Below are 24,612 nucleotides of genomic sequence, written 5' to 3' on the forward strand. Positions count from 1 at the left end.
GAAAAGCAAGGCACGGTGCAAGATGGTTCGCCCCAGGGACGGAGGAGAGGAGACCCCCGACCCAGGGACCTAGGTCCACTTGGGCTCTGGGAGGGCCTGTAGGCTTGATTTCCCTGGCCGGCTGCCCTCCTACGGGGCTGCCCTACCGACGCCTACACCTTACTTCCCCGGGTGTTGGGACACTGTCCTGCCTTGCCCCAGATTGCAGTTACACTAGAGCGAGAAAAATGAGGCTTTTTTCTCTTGGGTAACCAGCCCCTTGGAGGGAGAGCGCCTCAACTGGGTCCCTGAGGACGTGTCAGGCTCAGGGCGCCCCGTGAGCAGCTGAAGGCCTCGGATGCCAAACAGCTGTGCAGTTGCGGGGCTGCAATTTGAGAATTCTCGCGAGGGGGCAGAATCTGAAGGTGCTGCTGCCTTGGCCCTGAATCAAGCTGGTGACTGACAACTGTTAACCTTAGGAAATAAAAAATGAGTTATTTCACCAGCAAAACTGGGCTTATCCGGGGATACCAGGCAGTTACAATCCACAACGAGCAAGCTTCAGCAAGGCTATAGGCAAGCGCGGAGACCAAGGAGACGGTCATCAAGGAGCAACAGGGCTGTCGTAAGCAAAGTTCATTGGCATACAGTGGGAGGTCTAAGTATACTGGCTTTTCATTGGCTGGGCTGTGAGAGCCTCTCATTGGCGGAGCCGTTGCCAAGGGAGGAGGAAACCTTCCCCGTCGGGTTGGTGAAGAGCACCCACCTGCGAGGTCCCAGCTTGGGCTGCGATGCTGAGAACTCCCTCTGCTGGCCTCCCGACTAAACGAGGTTTCCGTCTACTAATTTTTCACACGCAGGCTCTGGCCTCAGGCCACGAGGGATTCAAATCCTTGCTCTCGGCGCTGACTGCAGCTTTGGGTGATAAAACTCGCGAAAGTCTAATGTCCTCTTCTTTAAGATGCGAGGAATGGCTGTTTGTCAAGTGTGTACATTTTCATCAAGAATTGGTACTCAACAGAGGTTTCTAACACTGTGAACATAATTATTGTCATTTTTGAGTTCTAGCCCCTGGCGCTCTGGAGCCGCCTCAGGTCCTTTCCCCTCCTGTGACTCTTCCCTCTCTGAGCCTAGGCAGCCCCTGCTCCCTCCTAGCTCCCCAGCCCCTGGCTGACCTTGACTTCATCACCTGAGTCAGGAGGCTGTGGACAAGTAACTGACGTGGCGGGTCCTCGGCTCAGGTCAGAGATTTCCATCTTAACCTCAGCATCTTTGTGCACAGAGATTTGGAGGCTTTAGATCCTGTACTGCTGAAGAGGGAGAGCATGGGGCAGGGAAGGGATGTGGACGGACCATGGGAGGCCAGTCACGCTCTCAGAGGCATCCAGCAGACCTCCCAGAATGTGCCAGTTAAAGATGGAGTCCAAAGGGGCGCCTGGGTGGCTCAGGCGGTACGCGTCCAACTTTGGCTCAGGCCATGATCTTGTGGTTTGTGGGTTCGAGCCTCACGTCGGGCTCGGTGCTGACAGCTCTGAGTCTGGAGCCTGCTTGGGATTCTTTGTCTCTCTCTCTCAAAAATAAATAAATGTTTCAAAAATAAAGTTAAAAAAAAAAAAAAAGGAGCCCAGGGTGCGGGGAAAGGAGGGGCCTCCCTTCCACCTAGGATGTTGTGACCCGGCTGCACCTGGGCATATTATCCTGACTCTCGGCCCTGTTGCCACGTACACACCTGCCTTGTTGGCTTTGCCCCTGCCGGTGTCACAGCTCAGGATGCCTACCGGGAGTCCCCCTGAGTGGGCCCACACTCCCTCCCTCCGAGGCTCACGCCTGTCTCCACCCACCCTCGGGCAGACCACCTGGGTCAAATATCAGCTCGTTAACTGTGATCTCTGGCACAGGGCTGAGCCTCCACCCGTTGTCCCATCCGCGAAGGGGACGGACACACAGCTGGATTCCATAAGGCATTGGGGAGCATTAATGAGCCAACGCACACGGCACAGCGCAAGGGTTTGGGTAATGACTGGTGTCCGATTCCGGCGGTCTCTGCTGTCAGAGGTCACCCGGCCTAGGGGAGGTGGCGAGTAGGGCAGGGGCCTTGCCCGCCATGAGCCCTTCCCCTCTGGGTGTCTCTGTGAACCCCACGGTGCCACAGACCTGGTGGGTCGGTTGTAGGGGGTGGACTGTAGGCCTTGCAAGGATGTCTCCTGCCGTGGGAGTGGGCTCAGGAGGGGCTTGAGGGGGAGTGGGGGCTGACCTCCAGCCCCCGCTCTGCGGCCTCACCGGGGCCATGACGGACGGCACCAGAACCTCAAGATGGTGGGTGAGCTGGCCGGCCCACTGCTCCTGGTTCTCTGCACAGGAAGCTGTCTGGGCCCTTTCGGCCCCCTCACCTCAACCACCCAACGCTCATGACAGGGACCCTTCTCTGGCCTCCGGACTAAGCTGGCGGGGTCTCGACCTAGTGGGCCTTCCCCTCCTTTTTGTGTTAAACGTTGATTAGTAATTGTCATCACCGGTAGTTACGAAGCGTGCCTCCCATTTGTAGAGTGTTTCACGACTACTGTCCTGGCCACAAGGGAAGACGCACAACTGGGTGTGGGGCCTGAGTCAGTTGCCCAGCTGCAACCTAGCTTCACCGCTTACCGGCTACGGGCCTCGCGCTGCTTAACCTCTCTGGGCCTGTCTCCCCACGCGTGAACTTGAAAACGAGGGCACCTCCCAGGTGTCCCTAGAGCGAGCGAGAGCGCGCTCGTGCAAAGCACAGCATGCAGGCTCAGTGGGCAGAAAGGCGGGGCCTCAGCCGTCCTCTTAGCCCTCCCAGCAGCCCCTACATGGTGGGTGGTAGCAATTCAGAGGACAGAGGGGAAACCGAGGCCAAGTCGGAACTCTTGGGGGAGGCTGGGCCGTCTGCTTGTAGCATCCCCAACTAGAGTCGGCGGACAGCCGGGAAGCGCCTGCCTTAGACAGGAGCGCAGCATCCCCCATGCTTGAGACTTCCCAGGACCACCCTTGCCGCCCCGGGTGCTCCCCTCTGGGCTGCACAGCCTCCCAGCCTGTCACCTGGTAGGTCAGGCAGCTGTGGCTGATGCAGGGCCAGGTTGCCCCCACTGACCTTGAAGACAGACGGGATGCTCCAGCACAGGGCCCGGTGCCCCTGAGTCGGCTGCACCAAGACCTGCCGCCTGCCCAGCCTCATGGAGCTGGTGCGGCTGGAAGGGACCGGAAGGGGCCGGAGCCCGTGCTAGGGGGCAGCACGTGGAGAGGCAATTGTGACCCCGCCCCTGCCGTTCCAGCTGCCTCCACGATCAGACCACCTGGGTTGGAATCCCACTCTGCCATCTACCAGCCACGTGCCTTTGGGCCTTAGCTTTCTCATCTGGCAAATGGGTGTCAGGTGAGGATCCCATGAGACGGTGCAGCAAAGCTCTCTGCGTGGCATCTCGTAAGGGCTTGATGAGGAGTAGCTGACCTCTTCTCATTCCCTGACCTTCCCTTCCACGCCCAGATCCTGTTTCTCTGGCTTCCGGACTCCCATGTTTAGCTCCCAGTTCATGCTTCAGAAACACAGGGCTCTCTGAATGCGGACCCTTTACTCGAGTCACAGCAAGTCCCAGGCTGAAGCAGACTGGCTCCCGGCCCCTGGCTTGTTCCCACCTCAGTGTCTTGGGAGGCGTCCTGGGGAAGGCCCCTTAGCTGGCTCCAGACTGAGGGAGCCACCGAGGATGGCCGGCATCACCCAGCAGCGGTCACCAGGGTCCCCTTGCTGACATGTCCACAGACAAGCCCCATTCCGGACGCCCTGCTCCCCGATAACCACCCTCCAAGGGCAGTGAAGCTCTACCCCGGATGGAGGGCCTGCCCCGCGTGGCTCAGGCCTGCCCTGCCAGGCTGCACCTTTGATGATGGCCTCCCCCATCCCATTCCTCCACTGGCCCTCGTAGCTCCAACGATTAGGCTTTGGGGTTTCCAGGATTTGTTCCATTTCTTGTTCCTTCTGCTGTTCTAGAAACTGAGCTGTATTTATTGGGATGGATGGTCTTTGGCCTGGGAATGAGGAGGTGGCAGGGAGGGGACTGGACCCAGGTCCCAGGCACACAAGGGTGGGCAGGGAGCTGCAAAGGGCCAGATGCAGGTGGAGGGGGGCGGTCCTGGGTCTGTGGGCCCCTGCCACAGGGAGGACACAGCCCCAGACCCTCCCCGCAAGTATGGTTATAACAACGGAACCAATCAGGCACAGCAGGAGTTCTGGCCAGGCCTGCCTGGGGGCTCCCGGCCCAGAGGGCATGATGCCAGGTGCCGAGGCCCCTGAGCCTTTCAGAGCACATGGCGCGCCCACCCAGACCCCAGTGCAACAGGGCACGATCTATATGTTTTCTGTTGCTGCGTAGTAAAAGACCAGCAACATGGCGGCCTGAACCAACACAAATTTATTAAGTCATAACTCTGCAGGCCAGAGGTCTGGGTGGGCTCCGCTGGGTTCAAGGGCCTGGTCTGGTGGGTACGCTGATGCGGGGTGGGCGGGGCGGGGGGGGCGCTCCTCTGGAGGCTGTGGGGAGAACTGGGTCCCAAGCTCATTCAGGTTGTCGGCCAGCTTCCCTTCCTTGCAGTCAGGGCACGGAGGTGCCCCCTGCTGGCTGTCCGCCGCCGGGGGCGGCCCTCCGCTCCTGGAGGCCGCTCTCCTGTGGCTCCTCGCCAGCAGCTCCTCCATGTTCAAAGCCAGCATTGGAGAATCATCTCTCTGGGGCTGAATCCCTCTCACACTTTGAATTTCCCTGACTTCCTCCAGAAAAAGGCAGGCACACGGGCCAGACCGGGCACCAGCTGGCTTGCCCGCCTCTGGGTGCCCAGGCCCCTGGCTGGAGCAGAGAAGGGTAAAAGTGAGCAGGACGGGGAAGGAGGAGTGTGAGACCCGGGGACGCAGGGGAGGCTCCAGGAGGAGGGCTGGCGGCTAGGGTTTGGTGAGCTCCAAGGAGGAGGCAGGGGATGGAGAGACGGATGGCCCCGCAGCTTTCTAAGGCTTATGAGCCTTAAGTGGGAAGGGGCAAGGTGGGAGGGAACGTGCAGGTCCTCAGACGGACCCCAGCCTCTGGCTCCAGCTCACTGCATTAGAGGCTGAGGCGAGCCCGAATCCAGGGGCTGTAAGTGGCCACATTGGTGTAGACACCTGGACGGTTGGGCAGGGCACAGCCCTTGCCCCAGCTCACCACACCCACCAGGACCCAGCGCCCAGACGTCACACAGGTCAGGGGTCCCCCAGAGTCACCCTGCAGGAGAAAGTCGGGCTTAGATCTCAGCCCTTTGAAGATCTGGGATGGCATTTCTGGGGGTTGGGGGCCAGGAGGTACAGCCCCTGGGTCTTGGGTCCTAGGGAGCTGGGACGGGAGCCGGGTTCCAGGGGCTCCAGGCAGCTTCCCGCACCTGGCAGGCATCTTTGTGGCCCTCGACGTAGCCGGCACACAGGTTCCCGGGCAGCACTATGTGCTCCGCTCTGGGCACGCTGGTGCCCACGTGGTAGAGGCGGTCACAGGTGCGCGCGTCCAGCAGCGGCACCCTTACTCCCTGCAGAGGTCGCCACTCTGGGAGTGGCACTGGGGGGAGGAAGGGGGACTATAGGAGCGGGGAGCGGGCGAGGCAGGAAGCAGGAGTGGTGGGACCCGCCTGTCTGACCGGGAGGAGGTCTGGGTCCCTGGAGGTCTCGCTGGGTCCCGGATTGGGAGAGTGGGGGGCTCCCGGTCAGAGGGAGGTGGAGGAGGATCCCCTGTCCCTCCCCCTACCCCCGCTGCCTCACCTCCGGGCTGGAGGCTGCCCCAGCCAGTGACCCAGCAGGGCGCTCGGAGCGGTGGGCGGGCCCCGGGCTCGGGCAGACAGACGGGCTGGATGCGGGCGCTCAGGGGCACCGGGCGGCTCAGCTGCAGCAGCGCCAGGTCGCCGCGGCCGCCACCCTCCGAGTAGTCCGGGGGGAGCAGCACCCTGCGCACGGGCGCCGAGAGCGCGCGGGGCGAGGCGGGACCCAGGCGCAGCGCCCCGAGGCGCACGCGGTACTCCGACGGCAGCACCCGCCTGCGGGACAGAGGCGGCGCTGCGGACGGCGGCCCCTCCCCGGTCCCCGCGGCACCCCGGGCCGCCGCATCCCCCGGAGCCGGCCCCGGCGGCGCCCCCGCACCCCGCTGACCTCGGGAAGCAGTGCGCCGCCGTCAGCACCCACTGTGGGGCGATGAGCGAGCCCCCGCACACGTGCGCCCCGTGGTGCTGGATGCTCGCCTGCCACGGCCACTGTCCGTCCCGAGCGTCCCGGCCCCCCACGATCCGACTGGACACCTGGGGCTGCCCGCAGGCTGCAGGGGACAAGGAGGGCGCGAGGGTGGGCGGAAGACGGGGGAGGGGGGGGCGCGCTGGCAGGCGCGTGGGATCGTGCGATGGGAGAGGCGCAGGGCCAAGGTTAGGGAGGGGGTGGCGCCAGGGGCCCGGAGGCTTCCTTACCTGCAGAGTCCGGTGTCCCAGGAGCTCCTGGGGGAGGAAGGAGGGAAGAGACCGGATTATGAATTTGGTGTCAGATAACAGGGGGAGAGGGAGAGGGAGGGAGGTCAGAGACTAGGAAGGAGGGTGAAACACATTTGTGGCACCGACCTGGTGCCAGGCTTTTGTGCAATCAACAGGTTACCCGACTTAACCCTCCCCAGAGCACTGTGAGGCGGGGGGACTTGTACCCCTTACGCAGATGGGCACATGTGAGCTCGGAGAGCCCAAGGTCAGTGACGGAGAGAACCTGGACCTTTGAAGCCGAGATTAGGAATCCCAAAGTGCTCTAGGGGAACCAGGCCGGGGAGGGGTAACACGGGACACTGGGAACAGCCCCCAGCCCCTGCCCCACACCCACCTAGCAGCAACAGCAGCGGCAAAAGCTGGAGGCGGGAGGCCCCCCTCATTCTGTCTTCAGAGCCGGGCCAGGGAAGGGTGACACCGCTCAGGGTCTGGACTCCGGGCGGTGCCTGCAAGGAGAGGACGGTCCTAGCCCCAGGCCCCAGAGGCCCTGTGTTCCCTCAGCCCCTGGTTGGCCCTGGACGTATCCCAGGGGCACAGGTCCTGTGCACCTCCCTGTCCCCGCACCCCGGGGACCATGACTGTCCTCCAACCCCTGCAAGCTTTGGGCCCCCCCGGCCTCTACAGGAGCCCTGGAGCCTGGCCCCTGCCCCCCGACCTATTTCCATGACCTGCCGGCTGCCCCTGAACTCTGCTCTTACCTGCATGGCCGGTGCCCTCCCTGCTGACTGGGCAGGGGCAGGACCTGGGGGCTTAAAGGGACTGGGGGTGTGTGGGCCTGGCCAGGGGGAGATTAAGGAGGCCAGGGCGGGGCTGCGGCTTCACCAGTCCCGCCTCGAACAAAGATGCTTTGAGCAGCGCTTGTGAGGTGGCAGGAAAGGGACGCCTGGGTTTGTCAAAGGACGCCCGGCTTGGGCCGCGGTGCTGACAGCTTGCTGAGGGCCGGGCGAAGCCAGGGGCGGAGAGCTGCGGTCAGGCCAGGAAGCTCTGGAGAATCCTTGCCCGCTCATCTGTGAACCTGATCCCAGCTCCCAGCTCCTTACGGTGCCGGTCACGGGAGCAGCTGACTCGACTGTTCTGTCCAGAAATCCGGGAGCGGCCCACGCGGAGCCCCAGCCAGACCCTGCCCTGCACTCAAAGTGGGAGATGGCTGCCTCGGGGCTGGCCAGCACTCTTTCTTGCTTGACCAGAAGCAGAAGCCGACTTGACCTTGGGACACAGTCCACTCTTGGATTTGGTGTGGCCAGGACAGTGAGGCTGCTGGGAGAGCGAACCCCGGGGACACACAGCCATGTCTGGGGGCGGGCGCCAAACTTGACAGGGGAGCTGTGGCCTAAAGGCTGGAAGCCTGTCCCACAGGGGACCTGGGTCCCTGCCTGTTGGAAACTAGGGGCACGGGGTGGAGGGCACAGATGACAACACTCATTCTGAGAAGCTTGCTCGTGCAGGGAGGGGCCAAAACTGGTTGAATAGCCAGTAGAACCCCTGGAAAGGGCCCCCGAACCCAACCCTTGTGTCAGACTGAGAAACTGAGGCACAGACCTCTGCTGGGCCCACGTCCCCTTCAGCCCTCACCCTTCAGTCCCATGGCAAAAATGGCCCCTGGGGAAATGTCATGTGCTTGCCCGGGGAGGGGACCTGACTCACAGCTGAGTCCATGCTACCTTCTCTGGCACAGACCTGCCCCCAGTCTCAGGAGAGGACGAACGACCCAATCTGGGGCCACTGTCCCGGTGACACGTGACCCGGACCCAACCAGAATCTCTCCCTGGGACTTTTACCCTGGAAAGAGAGAGGACCCATTGGAGGCCTGAGGGTGGGGCAGCCATGGCCATGGTCACAGGCGAGGACTCTCAGCTGGCCTGAGCGCCTGGAACCTTCCACACTGAGAAAGAGTGCCCTGCGGTGTTGGGAGCTCCTAGTCCAGGAGTCCCTGCCCTTCTCCTAACTGCCTTTTCTGCCTCTGACATGACTTTCCTGCACTCATGCTAGTTCTAGGGGATTCTGTTGCTGACAAGGTCTCTAAATGCCAAGGATGGAAACAAAAAACCACAACTCTATAAACAGCTCCTGATGGCCCAAGACCACAGTCCATCAAGGGAGAAGAGATAGCCTATCACCCTGCGCGGGCGCGTCACAGTGGCAGTGCCCAGCCCACTGCCTGCAGCACAGGACTCGTGTGACAAATGTCCAGCCCTACCCTCTGTACCTGGTGGCAGGAGGAGGAGGTGGGGGACGGGGGGCGGCCCCGGGGAGACCAGCCGGGGGCCGGCTCTTCAGGATCCGGTTCGCGTGTGTGCTGATGTCACAGCAGATCCCAAGCCCTTTGGGGTGGCCGCAGCCAGAGTTCTCACGTCACGTTGATGTAACAACCAGAGGTTGTCCTTATCAGCCTGGGGAGAGGCAGAGGTGTAGGGGTGAGCCGGGCATGGGGAGGGAGCAGGCTGTGGCAACTGCGGGGATCCTTCCGAGCCTCTGGGGAGGCGGCTCCAAACGCAACCCTGTGGGCGACACGGCTCAGGCGGGGGCCAGTGGTCCTACGCAGCTGCTCACGCAGGCCCCGGGCCCCGGAAGCGGAAGGAGTCTGTCTACCTGCTGCTGGAGGGGCCGTCCTGGCCCTGCCAGGGGGTCCCGCGGAGCGGTGCTGCAGGGCAGCCGGTGCAGGGCACAGAAGAGTGCCATCCTCCAGCGACAGGTGGGACACCAAGGGTGGTGGGTGATCCTCTTGGGGCCAGCTTGGAGGGCCTCGGAGCAGGGGACAGGAGGCGCCCTCAGGTTCCAGCTCCTCGGAGGGTGGGTTGTGGAAGTGGAAATGGACGGACGCTGTAGGAGACCCCACGGCATGCCCGGGAGACGGCTGGGGACTCGCCACCCAGGGATCTGCTGGCCCCTCCGTGTGGGGCCCGGCAGGTCCGTGGGCAGTGAGAGGCGGACAAAAACCCTGGTGAGGGGGGTGACTCAGTCCCGCCAGCTCCCGGGGCCTCAGTTTCCTCATTGTGAAGAGGGAGAAGGGGAGTTCCAGCCTCAAGGGCCGCCACAGTGCATGAAGCCTGAACGTGTCGCCCTATAACCTCGAGGCTGTCGGAGGTGGGGCAGAGGTGGTGAGGGCCCCCCTCCCACTCCTCTACTTGTCTCTCCACAGCTGGGGGCAGGGGGTGGGGAGCCGAGGGGAGGAATGTGCCTCAGCAGTTCCAAGGTGCCCCGGAGGCTGCCCTGCTGGCCTGGGGCTTGGGCCAGGCCGAGGCTGCCCCCCTCCACCCGGCCTCACCAGGGGTGCTCTAGCTTGGAGAGAAGCCCACGCCCGGTGTCCTTGTCCTCCAGGGGGCGATGCTGAGCCGTGCTCCTCTGGCTTCTCCGCTCCAGCAGGACTCTGCCTCCGCCGCCCTCGGTGGGAACCCCCTCATTTGGGCAAACGCCATCGGGCTGCTTCCCTCCCTGCCTCGGTTTCCCTGCTCCTCACTGGGGCCTCCCGGCGTCACCTCCCAGGTAAACTTCCCGCACCCCAGTCCTGGTCCCGGGTCGGCCTTTCGGGGACAGAGGTAGGACCGGGAGCGTCCCGGGGGTAACTAACGTCCTCCCGTAGTAAACTATCTTTCTGATTGAACCAACCAGAGAGGGCTCCGTGGTTTGTCACCCAAACCCGAATGGCGCAGACAGCTGGAGCGAGATTTAGGAGTGAAGGCCTGGATCCCGGGGGGACCGTGAGGGTGTCCAGGGAGCCACCCGGGGCCACAGAATGCTCTGCGAGGCATCGATTCCAACACGCTAAGGAGTTTATTAGAAAAGGGACAAGGTGGGGGACGGGGCCTGGCTCAGCAGATGGCCCCGGCTCTCAGGACTCCGTTGGGCTCAGGCCGGCTGCGGGAGCCCGGCCCAGAGCACAGCGAGGGGCAGGAGCAGCCGAGAGGGGACTGGCCTGGGGGCGCCGCGGGCCATCAGCGTCTGGATCCAGTCAAAATACGCACTGACGTTGGTGTAGACCCCGGGCCAGTTGGGGCTACCGCAGCCCAATCCCCAGCTCACGATTCCAACCTGAATCCACACACCTCTCTTTTCGCAGGCCAAGGGGCCACCGGAGTCACCCTGGGGAGCGGCGCGGGTGAGCCAGGCTTGGCGGGGCAGGGGGCAGGTGAGGGGCTGGCGGAGAGGCAGGGACAGCTGTGGCGACAGTGGGAGGGGCTGTGGAGCCGGGCAGACCGGGTGCACATCCTACCCCCCACCCCGGAAGCGAACGAGCCTCAGTTTCTGCATCTGCAGAGTGGGCATCGGTCTCAAATTGCCCCTTTCCCTCCCCCCCAGGGGTCAGGGGAGAATCAAAGATGATACAATGAAGGCAAAACAATTAATGCTTGTTGTACAAGCCGGAGAAATAAGGCCCATGGTTGTTTTCTCATGAATAAACTCGGGTGGGTTGGTGGGCACCAGGGGGGTTGCTCCCAGGCCCAAGGTGGGGAGGGGTGGTGCCCGGGTCCAGCAAGGCCCTGGTGGGGGCAGGCGTACTCACTTTGCAGGCGTCACGTTGGCCATTCTCAGAGCCAGCACAAATCATGTCACCCGGGTCATAAGTGAGGAAACCGGGACGTCGGAACAGGAAGTCGCACCTGGAGTTGTTTATGATGGACACCTGTGCTTCCTGGAGACGGTAGGGAGGCGGCAGAACTGCCAGGGATTGAGGGTGAGAGAGAGGAAGAGGACAGCTTCGGCCCCTCCCCTGCCATCTGGGACAGGGGGAGGGTGGAGGGGGGGGTGGGCTCCCCGGGGCCCCCACGGGGTCCGGGACATCGCTCTCGATGACGCCTCTGCCCCCAGCCCAGCACCCTGCACATTATGGGCGATGAACGATGTCACAGAAGGACCCAAGGGATGGGCGGGCGGTCACCGCTTCTCCCTGAAACTCAGTGTCCCCATCTGGAGAATGAAGATGACAGCCCCTAGCTGGGCCACCGGGGAGGTCCCTCAGCCACGGCACGCTCAGGGGGCGGGGCTGACACCGACATGGTGGAGGATTAACATACTTCATCTGCAGCATCCAGGCTGAAAACGCTCCAGAGTTTTTCTTCGTGTTTATTTATTTTAGAGACAGAGACAGAGACAGAGAGAGAGCGCAAGCAGGGGAGGCGCAGAGGGAGAGACACACACACACACACAGAATCCGAAGCAGGCTCCAGGCTCTGAGCTGTCAGTGCAGAGCCCCACGCGGGGCTTGACCTCACGGGCCGCGAGATCGTGACCTGAGCCGAAGTCGGACGCTTCACCGACTGAGCCACCCAGGCGCCCCGAAAATGCCCCAGATTTGACAAAAGGTATGAATCCCTGTCTTGAGGACGCTGAGCAATTCCCGAGCAGGATAAACACAAAGAGATCTACCTGGAGATACATTTTCATCAAAGTATCGAAGGGGAGACTCCGGGAGACAGCAAGAGAGAAGCTGCATGCATGTCACATCAAAGATCCCCACCAAGATTAACAGCCACATTCTTCTCAGATACCCTGGAGGTGGTGGGGGGGGGGCTGCGGGGTGACACATTCAAAGGGCCGAAAGAATCAAACAGGCGACCGAGAATTCTGTATCTATTCTGTATCTGTATCAGAATTCTCTATCAGGCTGTCCTTCAGAAAATGAGGCGGCGATGAACAGATTCTCAGATAAACAAACGCCAAGAAGGTTCGTCCCTAGCAGACCTGCCTTACTAGAAACGGAAAAGGGAGGAAGGGAGGTCTTCAGGACCCTGGCCAGTGTCCGTTCATAGGAAGAGAGGGCTCTGGTAAAGGTGACCACAGGGGTAAATAGGAGAGCCAGGCCTATTATTGGCTTTGGTTTATCACTTCTTTCCCTTCCTTTATAATTTAAGACACGTGCATACAACAGTTCTTTTTTTTTTTTTTAATTTTTTTTTTCAACGTTTATTTATTTTTGGGACAGAGAGAGAGACAGAGCATGAACGGGGGAGGGGCAGAGAGAGAGGGAGACACAGAATCGGAAACAGGCTCCAGGCTCCGAGCCATCAGCCCAGAGCCCGACGCGGGGCTCGAACTCCCGGACCGCGAGATCGTGACCTGGCTGAGGTCGGACGCTTAACCGACTGCGCCACCCAGGCGCCCCACGTGCATACAACAATTCTAAATCTCTGAGGAAAGAGCTGCGTAAGGAACGGAATTTTTGTGCACTACTGAAGCTAAGTTGCTATTAATCCGACACAGACTGTTATAAACTTAACTTGTTGGGGCATCTGGCTGGCTCAGTTGGTGAAGCGTTTGTTGATTTTGGCTCAGGTCATGGTCCCAGGGTCGTGGGATCGAGCCCCACGTCAGGCTCTGTGCTGAACGTGAAGCCTGCTTAACATATTCTCTCTCTCTCTCTCCCTCTGCCCCTCTCCCCGACTTTCGCACTCACTCTCTCAAGTTAAAAAAAAAATCAAGTTTAAAAAAAATTTTTAAACAATAAATTTAAGTTGTTAGTCGTAATCCCCAGGTCAACCACTAAGAAAACACACAGAACGCGAAATGGGAAGGTAATCAACACAGACCACTAGTAAAAATCAATGAAACACAAAAAGAGGAAATAAAAAAGATATAAAGTACAGATACAGATATTGAAAGAAGTGACAAGATACAGAGAAAAAATAGAATAATGGTAGAAGTAAATCCTTACTTATCAGTAGTTAATTTTAATGGAAATGAGTTAAATGGATTAAATTGCAATTAAAAGGCAGAAATTGGCATGAATTAAAAATAGAGAATCCAGGGTCCCCTGGGTGGTTCCGTCGGTTGTGTGGTTGAGCGTCAGACTTCATTTAGGCTCAGGTCACAATCCCATGGTCGTGGGATCGAGCCCCACTTTGGGCTCCACACTGAGCGTGGAGCCTGCTTAAGATTCTCCCTCTCTCTCCCTCTGCCCCTTTTCCGGCTTGCACTCTCTTTCTCTAAAAATAATTTTAAAAAAGATTTTATTATTTTTAAAAATGTTTTATTATTTACTTTTCAGAGAGAGAGAGAGAGAGACAGACAGACAGAGAGCAAGCAGGGGATGGGCAGAGAGAGGGGGAGACACAGAATCTGAAGCAGGCTCCAGGCTCCGAGCTGTCAGCATAGAGCCTGACGTGGGGCTCGAACTCACAAGCTGTGAGATCGTGACCTGAGCCGAAGTCGAGCATTCAACCGACTGAGCCACCCAAGTGCCCCTCAATACCCAACTTTTAATAATGAATAGTATCAAGGGCACTTGGGTGGCTCAGTCGGTTGAATGCTCGACTTCGGCTCAGGTCATGATCTCACGGTTTCATGAGTTCGAGCCCCACATCGGGCTTCGTGTTGAGAGCTCGGAGCCTGGAGTCCGCCTCGGATTCTGTGTCTCCCTCTCTCTCTGCTCCTCCCCTGCTTGCGTTCTGTCTCCCTAAAATAAACATTTAAAAAAATCATCAATAGAATCAGAAAGATCAACAAGAAAACAGAAGACCTGAGTAACACTATAAATTAACTAGACCCAACAGAAGTTTACAGAACCACCTGCCCCAACAGTAGAATCCACACCCGTCTCAGGTACACATGAACACTCTCCAGGATAGACGATATGTCAGGCCACACAATAAGTTGCAATAAACTAGAAAAGATTGAAATCATACAAAACATCTTCTCCAACCACAGTGGACTGAGGTTAGAAACCAGTAAAAGAAGACAGACTGAAAAATTTGTAAATATGTGGAAATTCAACAACATATTCTTTTTTTAAAATTTTTTTTTTCAACGTTTATTTATTTTTGGGACAGAGAGAGACAGAGCATGAACGGGGGAGGGGCAGAGAGAGAGGGAGACACAGAATCGGAAACAGGATCCAGGCTCTGAGCCATCAGCCCAGAGCCTGACGCGGGGCTCGAACTCACGGACCGCGAGATCGTGACCTGGCTGAAGTCGGACGCTTAACCGACTGCGCCACCCAGGCGCCCCTCAACAACATATTCTTTACCAAAGGATCAAAGAAAAAAATCACAAGGAAAATTCAAAAACACTTTGAGATGAATGAGAATGAACACACGACACAGCAAAACTTGCGGGATTCAGTGCGGGCAGTGCTCAGAAGGAAATAAACGTATTGCTGGAAATGTCCACAATAATACAGGAGAAAAATCTCAAACCAATACCCTGATTTACGGCTTAAGGGACGAGAAGCAAGCTGAGTTCAAAAGTAGAAGGAAAGAAGAAAATAAGAGAGAATAGAGGAAATCAAGGTAGGGAATAGAAAAATAGAGAAAATCAACAGTTAAACCAAAACTTGGTTCTTTGAAAGATCAACAAAACTGATTATGAAAGTGGGGACATAACTACAGACTTTACAGTAGTAATGAGGACTATAAGGGAAACAGCTATACCCCAAATTAGATCAGGCGGATGAAATGGACAAAATCTTAGATAACACAAACTACCAAAACTCACTCAGGAAGAAACAGAAAATCTGAACACACCAGTAAGAGATGAAATCTGTAGTCAGGGACCTCACAATGAAGAAAAGCCTTAGGCCATATGGCTTCAGTGGTGAATTCTACCAACCCCCTGAAGAAATGAACACCAATCCTTCTTAAACTCTTCCAAAAAATCGGAGAAGAAGGAATAGTTCCTAACTCATTCCCTGGGACCAGCATTATGGGGGCACCAAATCCCGGACAAGGACGTCGCAAGAAAAAGAAACAACAGACCAATATCCTTAATGCAATAATAGTAATAATAATAGTAATAGTAATGTGTATATATATATGCAAAAGGCATATATACAAAAAATACATATATGCAAACATTCTCAACAAAATGCGAGCAAACGGAACCTAGCAGCATAGCAAAAGAACTGTATACCACGAGCAAGTGAGATTTATCCCATGAATGCAAGCGCGGTTCAACATACAAAAACCAATCAATATAATGTACTACAGACACTAATAGAATGAAGGAAAAAAACCCACAGGCTCCTCTTAGCGGATGCTGGTAAAGCAGTTGGCAAAATCCAAATTCCTTCATTAGAGAAACATTCAATAAGCTAGGTAGGAATAGAAGGCACTTTTTCTTTTTTTTTTTTTTTTTCAACGTTTATTTATTTTTGGGACAGAGAGAGACAGAGCATGAACGGGCGAGGGGCAGAGAGAGAGGGAGACACAGAATTGGAAACAGGCTCCAGGCTCTGAGCCATCAGCCCAGAGCCCGACGCGGGGCTCGAACTCACAGACCGCGAGATCGTGACCTGGCTGAAGTCGGACGCCCAACCGACTGCGCCACCCAGGTGCCCCAGAAGGCACTTTTTCAACACGATAAACACTAGATGTGAAAAACGCACAGCGGACATCACACTGAATGGGGACAGGCGGGAAGCTTTCCCCGGGATCAGGGACAAGATGATGATGCCAGTTTTTGCCATTTCATTTAACATTTTTCTGGAAGTTCCCATCAGGGCAATTAGGCAAGAAAAATAAAACACATCCAAATTGGAAAAGAAGACGTAAAACTATCTCTATGCATACATGACATGATCATCCATATCTACATACATACATACACATATATATATATGTGTGTGTGTGTGTGTGTGTGTGTATACATGAAATCATAATGAATACATTTAAAGAGGGCTAGGGTTAATAAATGAAGTCAGCAAAATTACAGGACCCAAGATCAAACCACAAAAGCCTGTTATTCTACTGGGGCACTTGGGTGGCTCCACTGGTTGAGCGTCTGACTTTGGCCTTTGGCTCAGGTCACGATCTCACAGTTCGTGGGTCCAAGTCCCGTGTCGGTCTCTATGCTGACGGCTCAGAGCCCAGAACCTGCTTCAGATTCTGTGTCTCCACCCCCCTCTCCCCACCCTCTGCTTGCGCTCTCTCTCGCTCTTAAAAATAAATAAACATCTAAAAAAAAGAAGTTTCATTTACAAAGCATCAAAAATAAGAAAATAGGAATACATTTAATTGAGGCGATCAAAGACTTATTAACAAAAACTACAAAACACTGCTGAAAGAAACGGAAGACCTGAATACATGGAAATATATCCCTTATTTATGGATTGGAGATATGATATAATGAAGGTGGCAATGCTTCCCCAAAGCAACCTACAAATTCAATGCAATCTCTTTCCAAACCCCAATGCTCTTTTTAGCAGAAATTGACAAATTGGCCCTAAAATTTATATGGAGTATCAACAGGCCCAAATAACTAAAACACTACTGAACAAGTAGAACAAAGTTAGAAGACTCACACTTCCTGATTTCAATATATTATAAAGTTACAGGTATCAGACAATGAGGTCCTGCTACAAGGATGAACATACACACCAATGGACTACCATTCAGAGTCTAGAAATAAGCCCACACATCTACAGTCAATCAGTAAGGATGCTGAGACAATTCAATTGGGGAGAGGAGTCTCTGTGACAAACGGTGCTGGAGCAACTGGGTATCTAAAGGCAAAATAATGCAGTTGGACCCCTACCTCACACCATGTACAAAAATCAACTCAAAATGGATCAGACACATAAATATAAGAGCTAAAACTATAAAACTCTGCAAGAACACGCAAGTAAATCTTCATGATCTTGCATCTGACAGTGGTTTCTTAGACCTGACATCAAAAGCACAAGCAACGGAAGAAAAATAATTGGAGGTTGATCAAAATTTTGCAAATTTTGTGCATCAAGAAATACTAGCAAAAAAGTGCAGCAAAGAGAGCTACACAATGGGAGAAGATATTTGCAGATCGTGTATCTGATGAGGGTTTAGTATCTAGAATACATAAAGAACTATTACAACTCAACAACAAAGACAACTCAAATTAAAAATGGGCAGGGGCGCCTGAGTGGCTGAGTCGGTTAAGTGTGCGACTTTTGATTTCGGCTCAGGTCATGATCTCACGGTTCATGAGATTGAGCCCCGCATCGGGCTCTGTGCGAACAGTGCAGAGCCTGCTTAGGATTCTCTCTCTCCCTCTCTGCCCCTTCCGATTTCTCTCTCTCTGAAAATAAATTTTAAAAAATGTTAAACATAGAATTACCACGTGATTCTGCAATTGCACTCCTAGATATATACACAAAAGAACTGAAAAGAGGTGTTCAAATAAAAATTTGTATATGAATGTTCATAACAGCTCTATTCACAGTATCCGAAAGGCACAAACAACACAAAAGTCCATCAATGGAAGAATGGATGAATACATTGTGGTCTATCCATAGGATGAACTATTATTCATCCATAAAAAGGAAGAAAACTCTGATACATACTAGAACACCCATGAATCTCTAAAGCACCATGCTACATGAAAAAGGCCAAACACAGAAGGTCACATAACGTATGAATCCATTTACATGAAAAATCCAGAATAGGTATATCCATCAACACAAAAGGCTTGTTAGTGGCTGCCAAAGGGCCGGAAGGAGAGGGTAAGGGGGAGTGACTGGTCAGTGACTGTCGGATTTCCTCTGGGAGGGATGAAAATGTTTTGGAACTTGATGGAGTTCATGGTTATACCGTGAACATACTAACTTAAATGTCACGGGACTGTATACTTGAAAATGATTCATTAAAAAAATAATAAAATGATTAATTTAGGGGCGCCTAGGCAGCTCAGTCAGTTAAGTGTCCAACTCCTGATTTTGGCTCGGGTCACGATCTCGCGGTCCTGGGTTCGAGCCCCACATTCGGCTCGGCACTGACAGTGTGGAGCCTTCTTGGGGGGCTCTCTCCCTCTCTCTGTCTCTCCCCCGCTCATGCTCTCACTCGCTCACTCTCTCTCAAAAGAAATAAAACTGCAAAAACTTTTTTAAAAAAGGAATAAAATGATTAATTTAACATTACGTGAACCAAACCTCAAAGAACGGGGTACAGGTACGTGTTAGACCACACACGAACCTTGAATATGCTGAGTGAAGGAGTCAGGGCCAGAAAACCACACGCTGTGGGACTCTATTTCTATGAAATGTCCACAGTCCGGAAATCCCGAGACAGAAAGCAGATGGGTGATTGCCAGGGGAAAACGGGGTATTGGGAGTAAAGGCCAGGAAGTACGAGGTTTCAGTCTGAGATGGTAAAAATGTTCCGGAGCTAGACGATGGTGATGGTTGCACAGCCGTGATTACACTCGACACCACTGAACCGTATGCTTCAACATGGTGAATTTTAGGTTTTGTGAGTTAAATCTCAATTTAAAAAACCCCACATACCCAAGGCCTTTCTGAGGAGCCCACCCCAGAAACTTCCACACCCTTGCAGGCCGGGTGGGAAGCACGGGCCTGGGCCCAGCTGGCCTCCCTCTCACTGTGGCTTCGGACGCACGGTCTCTGGAAGGCAGAGGGAACGGGGTGTGGGGACACGAGGTCCTGCCCTGGAGGGGGGTGGGGGGGCAGGCACTGCTGGGCAGCCCCCAGGAGGGACCCAGCTGCACAGAGACCCAGGTGGGGGCTGCTGAAGCCGCTGTGGACGGAACAGACGGCGGAGCCCGCAGCCCCCCCTGCCCCACCCCCCACCTGCCCCCAGCCTCACCTTGACCTTCTTCGATGTGCCCCCAGCCAGTCACCCAGCAGTCAGCCTTGTTCTGGAACTCAGAGGAAGAGGCCGCAACACAGATGGGCTGGATGTACTTATTGTAGGTGACGGAGGAGGACAGCTTCAGCAGGGCGATGTCCTTGAGTGAAGTCCCACTGAACTGGGGATACACGACGATATCCTTCACCCTGTACCGATGGTAGAAGGTCCACAGTTTCCAGAAAGTTGGCCTGGAGGACAGCTCACCAAACTGGGCCGTCCACTTCGAGGGATCTTTGTGTCTGGCGAGGGAGGAGAGAGCTGGTGAGGGTCCTCAGAGGAGGGAGGGCCCCCTGAGCACACACGGGGGAGGGGAGACATGCCCTGAAGCAGGGCCGCAGGGGTGCTGCTAGGGCTCATCCTGGACACGGTTAGCACTTCCTCTCACGGGCCACTGCGCCCAGTGTAGAAATGATGGCAGCCCAGAGAAGATGGGCCAAAATCCCAGAACGCGGGGACCGGGGGAGGCGGGGATGGGCAGGAAGGGCCTTTCCCTGAGGTCGGATCTGGCTGGTCACTCAACCGGCCTGTCACCTCCCACAGCAATCCTAAAAAAGAACGAACAGGGCACCCTGGTGGCTCAGCCTGAGTGTCCAGCTCTTGATTTCGGCTCAGGTCACGATCTCAAGGTTTGTGGGTTTGAGGCCCGCATCGGGCAGACTCAACTTGGAGCCTGCTTGGGATTCTCTCTCTCTCCCTCTCTCTGTTCCTCCCCCCATTGTGCTTGTGCACGCTCTTGCTCTCTCTAAAACTTAAAAAAAAAAAAAAAAAGAACAGATGCACAGGACTAGGCAGGTGCAGTCAAAATAGCTTCCCCGAGCCCACGGTCCTGGCAGGCCAGGCTCTGTGCCAGGCTCACCCACCTCGGTCCACCCCGTGGCGCACCTGCACCGGGGGAGGTGGGCTGAGGAGGGGGCGGCTGGTGCTGCCATCCAGGGAGAAGAGAAGACAGAAAAGAACACGACACAAAAGGGCACGGGAATGCTGTAAAGAACGTTCTGGAAAAGACGGAACAGGATTTTCTCATGTGGCTGCGGCCGGGCCGGGGCTCGGGAGCATAAGAGAGCTGAATCCGCACGCGTCAGGCCCGGAGGACGCGTCCCCCCAACCCCGGTTCGGAGGGCCGCCAGCCCCCCCCCCCCCCCGACTCACTTTTCAAAGCAGTGCGCGGCCGACAGCACCCAGCGGCGGTTGAGCAGGCTGGCGCCGCAGTGGTGGGCGCCCCACAAGCGCAGACTGCCCTGCCACGGCCAGCGCCCCAGCTCCGAGTCCTTGCCGCCCACCACGCGCGGCTGGATTTTGTGGCGGCCGCAGGGCCCTGGGACGGACACACGGGCACGCGGCTGAGCCGCACGACCCCGGCCGCCCCACCGGCCCGCGCGAACCAACGCGAGGGGCCCCTGGGAAAACGCGCGCGTCGGGGCCGCGCCGCCCAGGGACCGGGGACCTCGCGCCCCTCCCCACGTGGCGCGCGGCCGCCGCCCCGCCCCCGCCCCCGGGGCCCGGCAGTTACACGTGAGCAACGACGAGTTCTCGAAACCTGGGCGGGGAGAGGAAAAGATGAGGCGCCCCTTGCGCTCCGGCTCAGGTGCCCTGCGCGGGGAGGCGCGCGTCCCGGGCGCCTTACCTGGAAACAGCTGGTCCAGATCCTGAACGGCTGGGGGGCCCGGAGGGGGGATGGCGGGCGGCCAGGTGAGCTCCCCGCGGTCTGCACGCGCCCCGGCCGTCCCCCACCACCCCTGGGGCGGCCCGCAGCCCCCGCAGCCCCCGCCTCAGCTCACCGTGTCCCCGGAGCCCCGCTCGCACCAACAGCTGCGCCAGCAGCAGCGCCCGGACGCGCGCGCCCATGGCCGCCTCTGCCGCCTCGCGGCGCCCCCTCTGCTTCCGCCCGCTCGGGGCGCCTAACCCCGGGGTGGGGGGGGGGGTCAGGGAACGCCCGCGACGCTGCCCCCCCCCCCGCCCCCAGCGGGACCGGTCCGGGTCCGAGGGCTTCGAGCTGGGTACCCCAACCGCACCGTGCCCCCAAACGGTTCTGGTCTGCAGCCCTGGGATCCCGGCTGCCCGGCTCGTTGCCCCCCTTCCTCCACCCAGCGCTTCTTCGGGGAAGGGCCAAGGCCGGTCTCCACCAGGACCCCCGTGAGAGCAAGTCCTCACCCAGCGCCCGCTGGGGGCCTGGCGGTATTGGGCTGCTGCTAAAAGCCACGGTCCTTTCCAGGAGCCCGAGTGAAATGGCCTGATGTGGGCCACCTGGAGGGCTCCCAGCCTCCCTGCTGCTCCCAGCTGGCCCCACCCAGCCCCACAGAGCCTACCGACAGTCTGCCTCGTCCTTGGGCACTGGTGCAGGGCACCAAAGTCATCAAGTTGTCTCTTGAGTTATAGATGTGAGTGAACAACTGAACTGGGGCCCCCAGGACCGCCCTCAGAGTACTGATCCACTACAAGGACTCACAGGACCTAGAGAAGCTGTCATCCCCATGGTGATGGTTCACTGCAGTGGTACAAGGCGTGGAGGACAGAGTCTAGGAGAGACCAGGTGGAAGCTTCCAGCTTCCCCTTAGCAATGGAGTCAGATGGGCAGAGCTTAATTCTCCCAGCAATGACGCGTGACAACAGATGTGAAGGGGTGCCGGCCCGGGAAGCTCATGTGAGCCTGGGTGTCTGGAGTTTTTATCCTTGGGGCTCCGTGACAGAGGCAGGGTGGACAGCCCACGTGGCTAACCCTAGTCCTCAGACTAAAGCACCTCCTGTGGTCCAAGTGACGCAGTGTGGCCCGAGGCGGTCCCATCAACTGTGCTATTAGCATCAAGTATCTGGAGTGGCCCAAGGCTCCCGGTCTACAAAGAGGCTCTTTCCAAGCAAGACTTTGTGAAGGCTCAGAGGTGATTTCCTAGGACCTGGTCGAGGGTCGGTTCATCCTAGGCCTGTTCACTTAAGCTATTGTCACTGCACGGCCACTAAGGATAAAGCAACATTGGAGGAAAATCCACACACGCACCAGAACGATCTGTTTGAATACAGGGACCGGCTTCGAGGAAAACGGAGGGAATAAATACACAGAGCAGTGGACAGCTTGGAGGACGCCAACTGGTATGCTTCGAAAGCTCTTGCGAGAGTGTTCACAAACACTAAACAAGAGTTAGGCAGGAAAAGGGGCGCCTGGGTGGCTCAGCCGGTTGAGCGTCTGACTTCAGCTCACGGTTCGTGGGTTCGAGCCCCGCGTCGGGCTCTGTGCTGACAGCTCAGAGCCTGGAGCCTGTTTCGGATTCTGTGTCTCCCTCTTTCTCTGACCCTCCCCTGTTCATGCTCTCTCTCTCTGTCTCTCTCAAAAATAAATAGAACATAAAAAAATGAATACAAACCAAGAAGTGTGTTAAGTAAAATAAAATCAAGGGTTGAGAAACGACAAAGAGAAGGCCAAGTTCTAGACTCCCCGGCAGCAGACTGGTGTCCTGATGTTGGCACCAGATGTCCCAGGCATCTGTCCGGGACTGTGAACTGGCCTAGCTTATGTAAGTCCACGGGGAGACCGAGTTCCCACCACGAGCTCCGCAGACACGAGGAACGGGACGAGCCGACGTAGAAGAGGAGGGATGTGACATCATTTCTGAGTCAAATGCTTTGCTGGCTGACAAAATACCATAAAGTGGGTGGGTGGCTCATAAACAACGAATATTTATTTCTCACAGTTCCTGGGCTGGAAGTTTGAGGTCAAGGTGTCTGGGAAGGGCCCCTTCCTGGTTCATAGCTGCTGCCATTGCCCTGTGTCCTCACGTGGCCTTATAAGGGCACTGATCCCACTCATGAGGGCTCCACCCTTCGGACCTAATTGCTTTGCAAAGGTCCCACCTCTAAACACATCACCTGGGGCTTCAACCTACGGATTCCGATATATGAACTTGGGGGGGGGGAGGGGACACAAACATTCCAACCCCAGCACAAGGCTGTGTGTATTTTACCTCCTCAGTCTCACACTCAGCAGTTGACCAGTGACCTGTGAACACAAAAAGGGTTATTGAGTGGGTGTGGGTTTTAAGCAACACTCATTGTGATGATGATAAGTCCCCTTGTGACGTCCTTAAATCAGCTTTACTCTGGCTCTTACATAATTCTGCTAATCTAGGGGTTCTCAAACGGAATTTCTGGGACAAAACTAAAGGAAAAAAAAATCTCAAGCAGGCAGGATGTGCCTTGATCCTCATAAGGCATCGGGGAGTCATATTAAGCTTCTTTTGCAAGCACAAAAATCGATAATACTGTTAACAGAAGCGCTTTCCTATTGTATGAGTATTCTGGCACGTAAATTCCAATTTTTTAATATAAATATATATATATATATATATATAGTGACAAAATTGGTGACAAAATTGCCCACGAGATGAAAATGAACCCAAGACTTAAGAATGAAATACGGGGTGGCGGGGGGGGGGGGGGGGGGGAGGCACCCGGGCGGCTCAGCTGGTTAAACGTCCAACTCTTGGTTTCCGCTCAGGTCATGATCTCACTCACTGTTCATGGGGTTGATAAACCCATAAATAAACTTTGGGGGGAAAAGGAATGAAATACAGACATTTTTACATTGACACGTCACAAGCCACTGAAAAGACATGAGGCATGAGCCCTTATGCCCCCAATAACAGAGCTTTGAAATACATCAAGCAAAAAAAAAAAAAAAAAATTTTTTTTTTAAGTTCTTAATACTCCAGATACTAGGAAGTTCACATTTCTCCCCTCAGAAATCAAGAGATCAGGTAGGTGGGAAAGGCAGTAATGCCAAAGCGTTCACTGAACCTGATTTTGACCTAAATCAGGTATTTGGGGCTGCTCAGAGCCCCACCATGGCCCCCCAGGGGGAATGAACCCTCTGGAGAGGGAGGTGCGCGTAGGCCAGGTGGCGCGGGGGCCTCAGAAAGGACGGCTGCTTGTGGAGAGAAGGAGAAAACTTAGCCACCAGGGAAAGTGTCCTGCATCCCTCCCTGCCCGGCGCCCTAGGCTGGTCGGCTCTGCTTTCTCGGCCACGGCCACCCACGGGGCTTTACAGAGGTGAGGCGAGGGGAGCGCAGCGGCCATCCAGGCGCTTGCTGTTTGCGGTCAGGGAGAGATAGCAGGGGCGTCTCCTCGCTGCTCTACCCCCGTGGATCACGGGCCCCTCTCACTCTGCAGGCATCCTGGCCCCACCTCGGGCCCTTCCGAGCCCCGGGGTGAACACGAAGGCCGAGGGGGCAGACTGGGGTGTGACCTCGGGTCTGCGGTTCCTCTCCCGCCCCTCCCGCTCCCAGGGCACCAGCCGCCCCAGCACAGAGCACAGAGGTATGTGGTTTTCTCACCTGTACGGCCTCCGGTGAGTCATTATACCACGGGAGTTCCTCTTCCTCTGCCGCATAGGGGGATAATAGCGCACTCGGGAGGCATGTGACACGCGGGACACAGGCCAGAACACGGGAAGCGGTGCCAGCCCCGTGAGTGGTGGCGTGGTTGGTGCCGCGAGGCCAGTGAGGCCAGGGCGGGGGAGGGAGGGTCCCGAGCGTCTGGCCGAAGACGTGGC

At 56.5% G+C, this 24,612-nt stretch overlaps 2 protein-coding genes across 5 annotated transcripts; both read right to left on the reverse strand.

The window, feature by feature from the left end:
- Positions 1-4,393: 4,393 nt before the first annotated feature.
- Positions 4,394-6,955, reverse strand: PRSS33 (serine protease 33). The gene is made up of 5 exons (XM_043559458.1): positions 6,821-6,955; positions 6,152-6,314; positions 5,768-6,039; positions 5,398-5,567; positions 4,394-5,243 (listed from the first exon to the last, which is right to left on the reverse strand). The coding sequence occupies exons 1-5, from the start codon at positions 6,903-6,905 to the stop codon at positions 5,085-5,087; spliced, it is 849 nt and encodes a 282-aa protein (XP_043415393.1). The 5' UTR covers positions 6,906-6,955; the 3' UTR covers positions 4,394-5,084.
- A 3,319-nt stretch (positions 6,956-10,274) lies between these two features.
- Positions 10,275-20,994, reverse strand: LOC122471790 (testisin-like). 4 transcript variants are annotated; one of them, XM_043560850.1, is made up of 7 exons: positions 20,852-20,933; positions 20,698-20,727; positions 20,584-20,610; positions 20,223-20,388; positions 19,029-19,312; positions 11,024-11,178; positions 10,275-10,602 (listed from the first exon to the last, which is right to left on the reverse strand). In XM_043560850.1, the coding sequence occupies exons 1-7, from the start codon at positions 20,916-20,918 to the stop codon at positions 10,369-10,371; spliced, it is 963 nt and encodes a 320-aa protein (XP_043416785.1). In that variant the 5' UTR covers positions 20,919-20,933; the 3' UTR covers positions 10,275-10,368. The 4 variants fall into 4 exon arrangements, with proteins under 4 accessions (XP_043416785.1, XP_043416786.1, XP_043416784.1 ...); XM_043560851.1 differs by having other exon boundaries at positions 19,029-19,219; positions 20,584-20,727; positions 20,852-20,994; XM_043560849.1 differs by having other exon boundaries at positions 20,584-20,727; positions 20,852-20,957.
- Between the last annotated feature and the right edge of the window lie 3,618 nt (positions 20,995-24,612).

This window comes from Prionailurus bengalensis, chromosome E3 (genome assembly GCF_016509475.1).
Source record: "Prionailurus bengalensis isolate Pbe53 chromosome E3, Fcat_Pben_1.1_paternal_pri, whole genome shotgun sequence".
Taxonomy (NCBI): domain Eukaryota; kingdom Metazoa; phylum Chordata; class Mammalia; order Carnivora; family Felidae; genus Prionailurus; species Prionailurus bengalensis.

Coding starts and splice junctions, on each gene's coding strand:
- PRSS33 (XM_043559458.1), bottom strand. CDS start 6,905: ATGAGGGGGGCCTCCCGCCTCCAGCTTTTGCCGCTGCTGTTGCTGCTA. Junction 6,315..6,820: donor GGCTGGGGGCTGTTCCCAGT/GTCCCGTGTTAC, acceptor TGTCCCCTGCAG/CCTGCGGGCAGCCCCAGGTG. Junction 5,244..5,397: donor GCCACAAAGATGCCTGCCAG/GTGCGGGAAGCT, acceptor TTTCTCCTGCAG/GGTGACTCTGGGGGACCCCT.
- LOC122471790 (XM_043560849.1), bottom strand. CDS start 20,918: ATGGGCGCGCGCGTCCGGGCGCTGCTGCTGGCGCAGCTGTTGGTGCGA. Junction 20,389..20,583: donor GAACTCGTCGTTGCTCACGT/GTAACTGCCGGG, acceptor TGTCCGTCCCAG/GGCCCTGCGGCCGCCACAAA. Junction 10,603..11,023: donor GCCAACGTGACGCCTGCAAA/GTGAGTACGCCT, acceptor GCCGCTCCCCAG/GGTGACTCCGGTGGCCCCTT.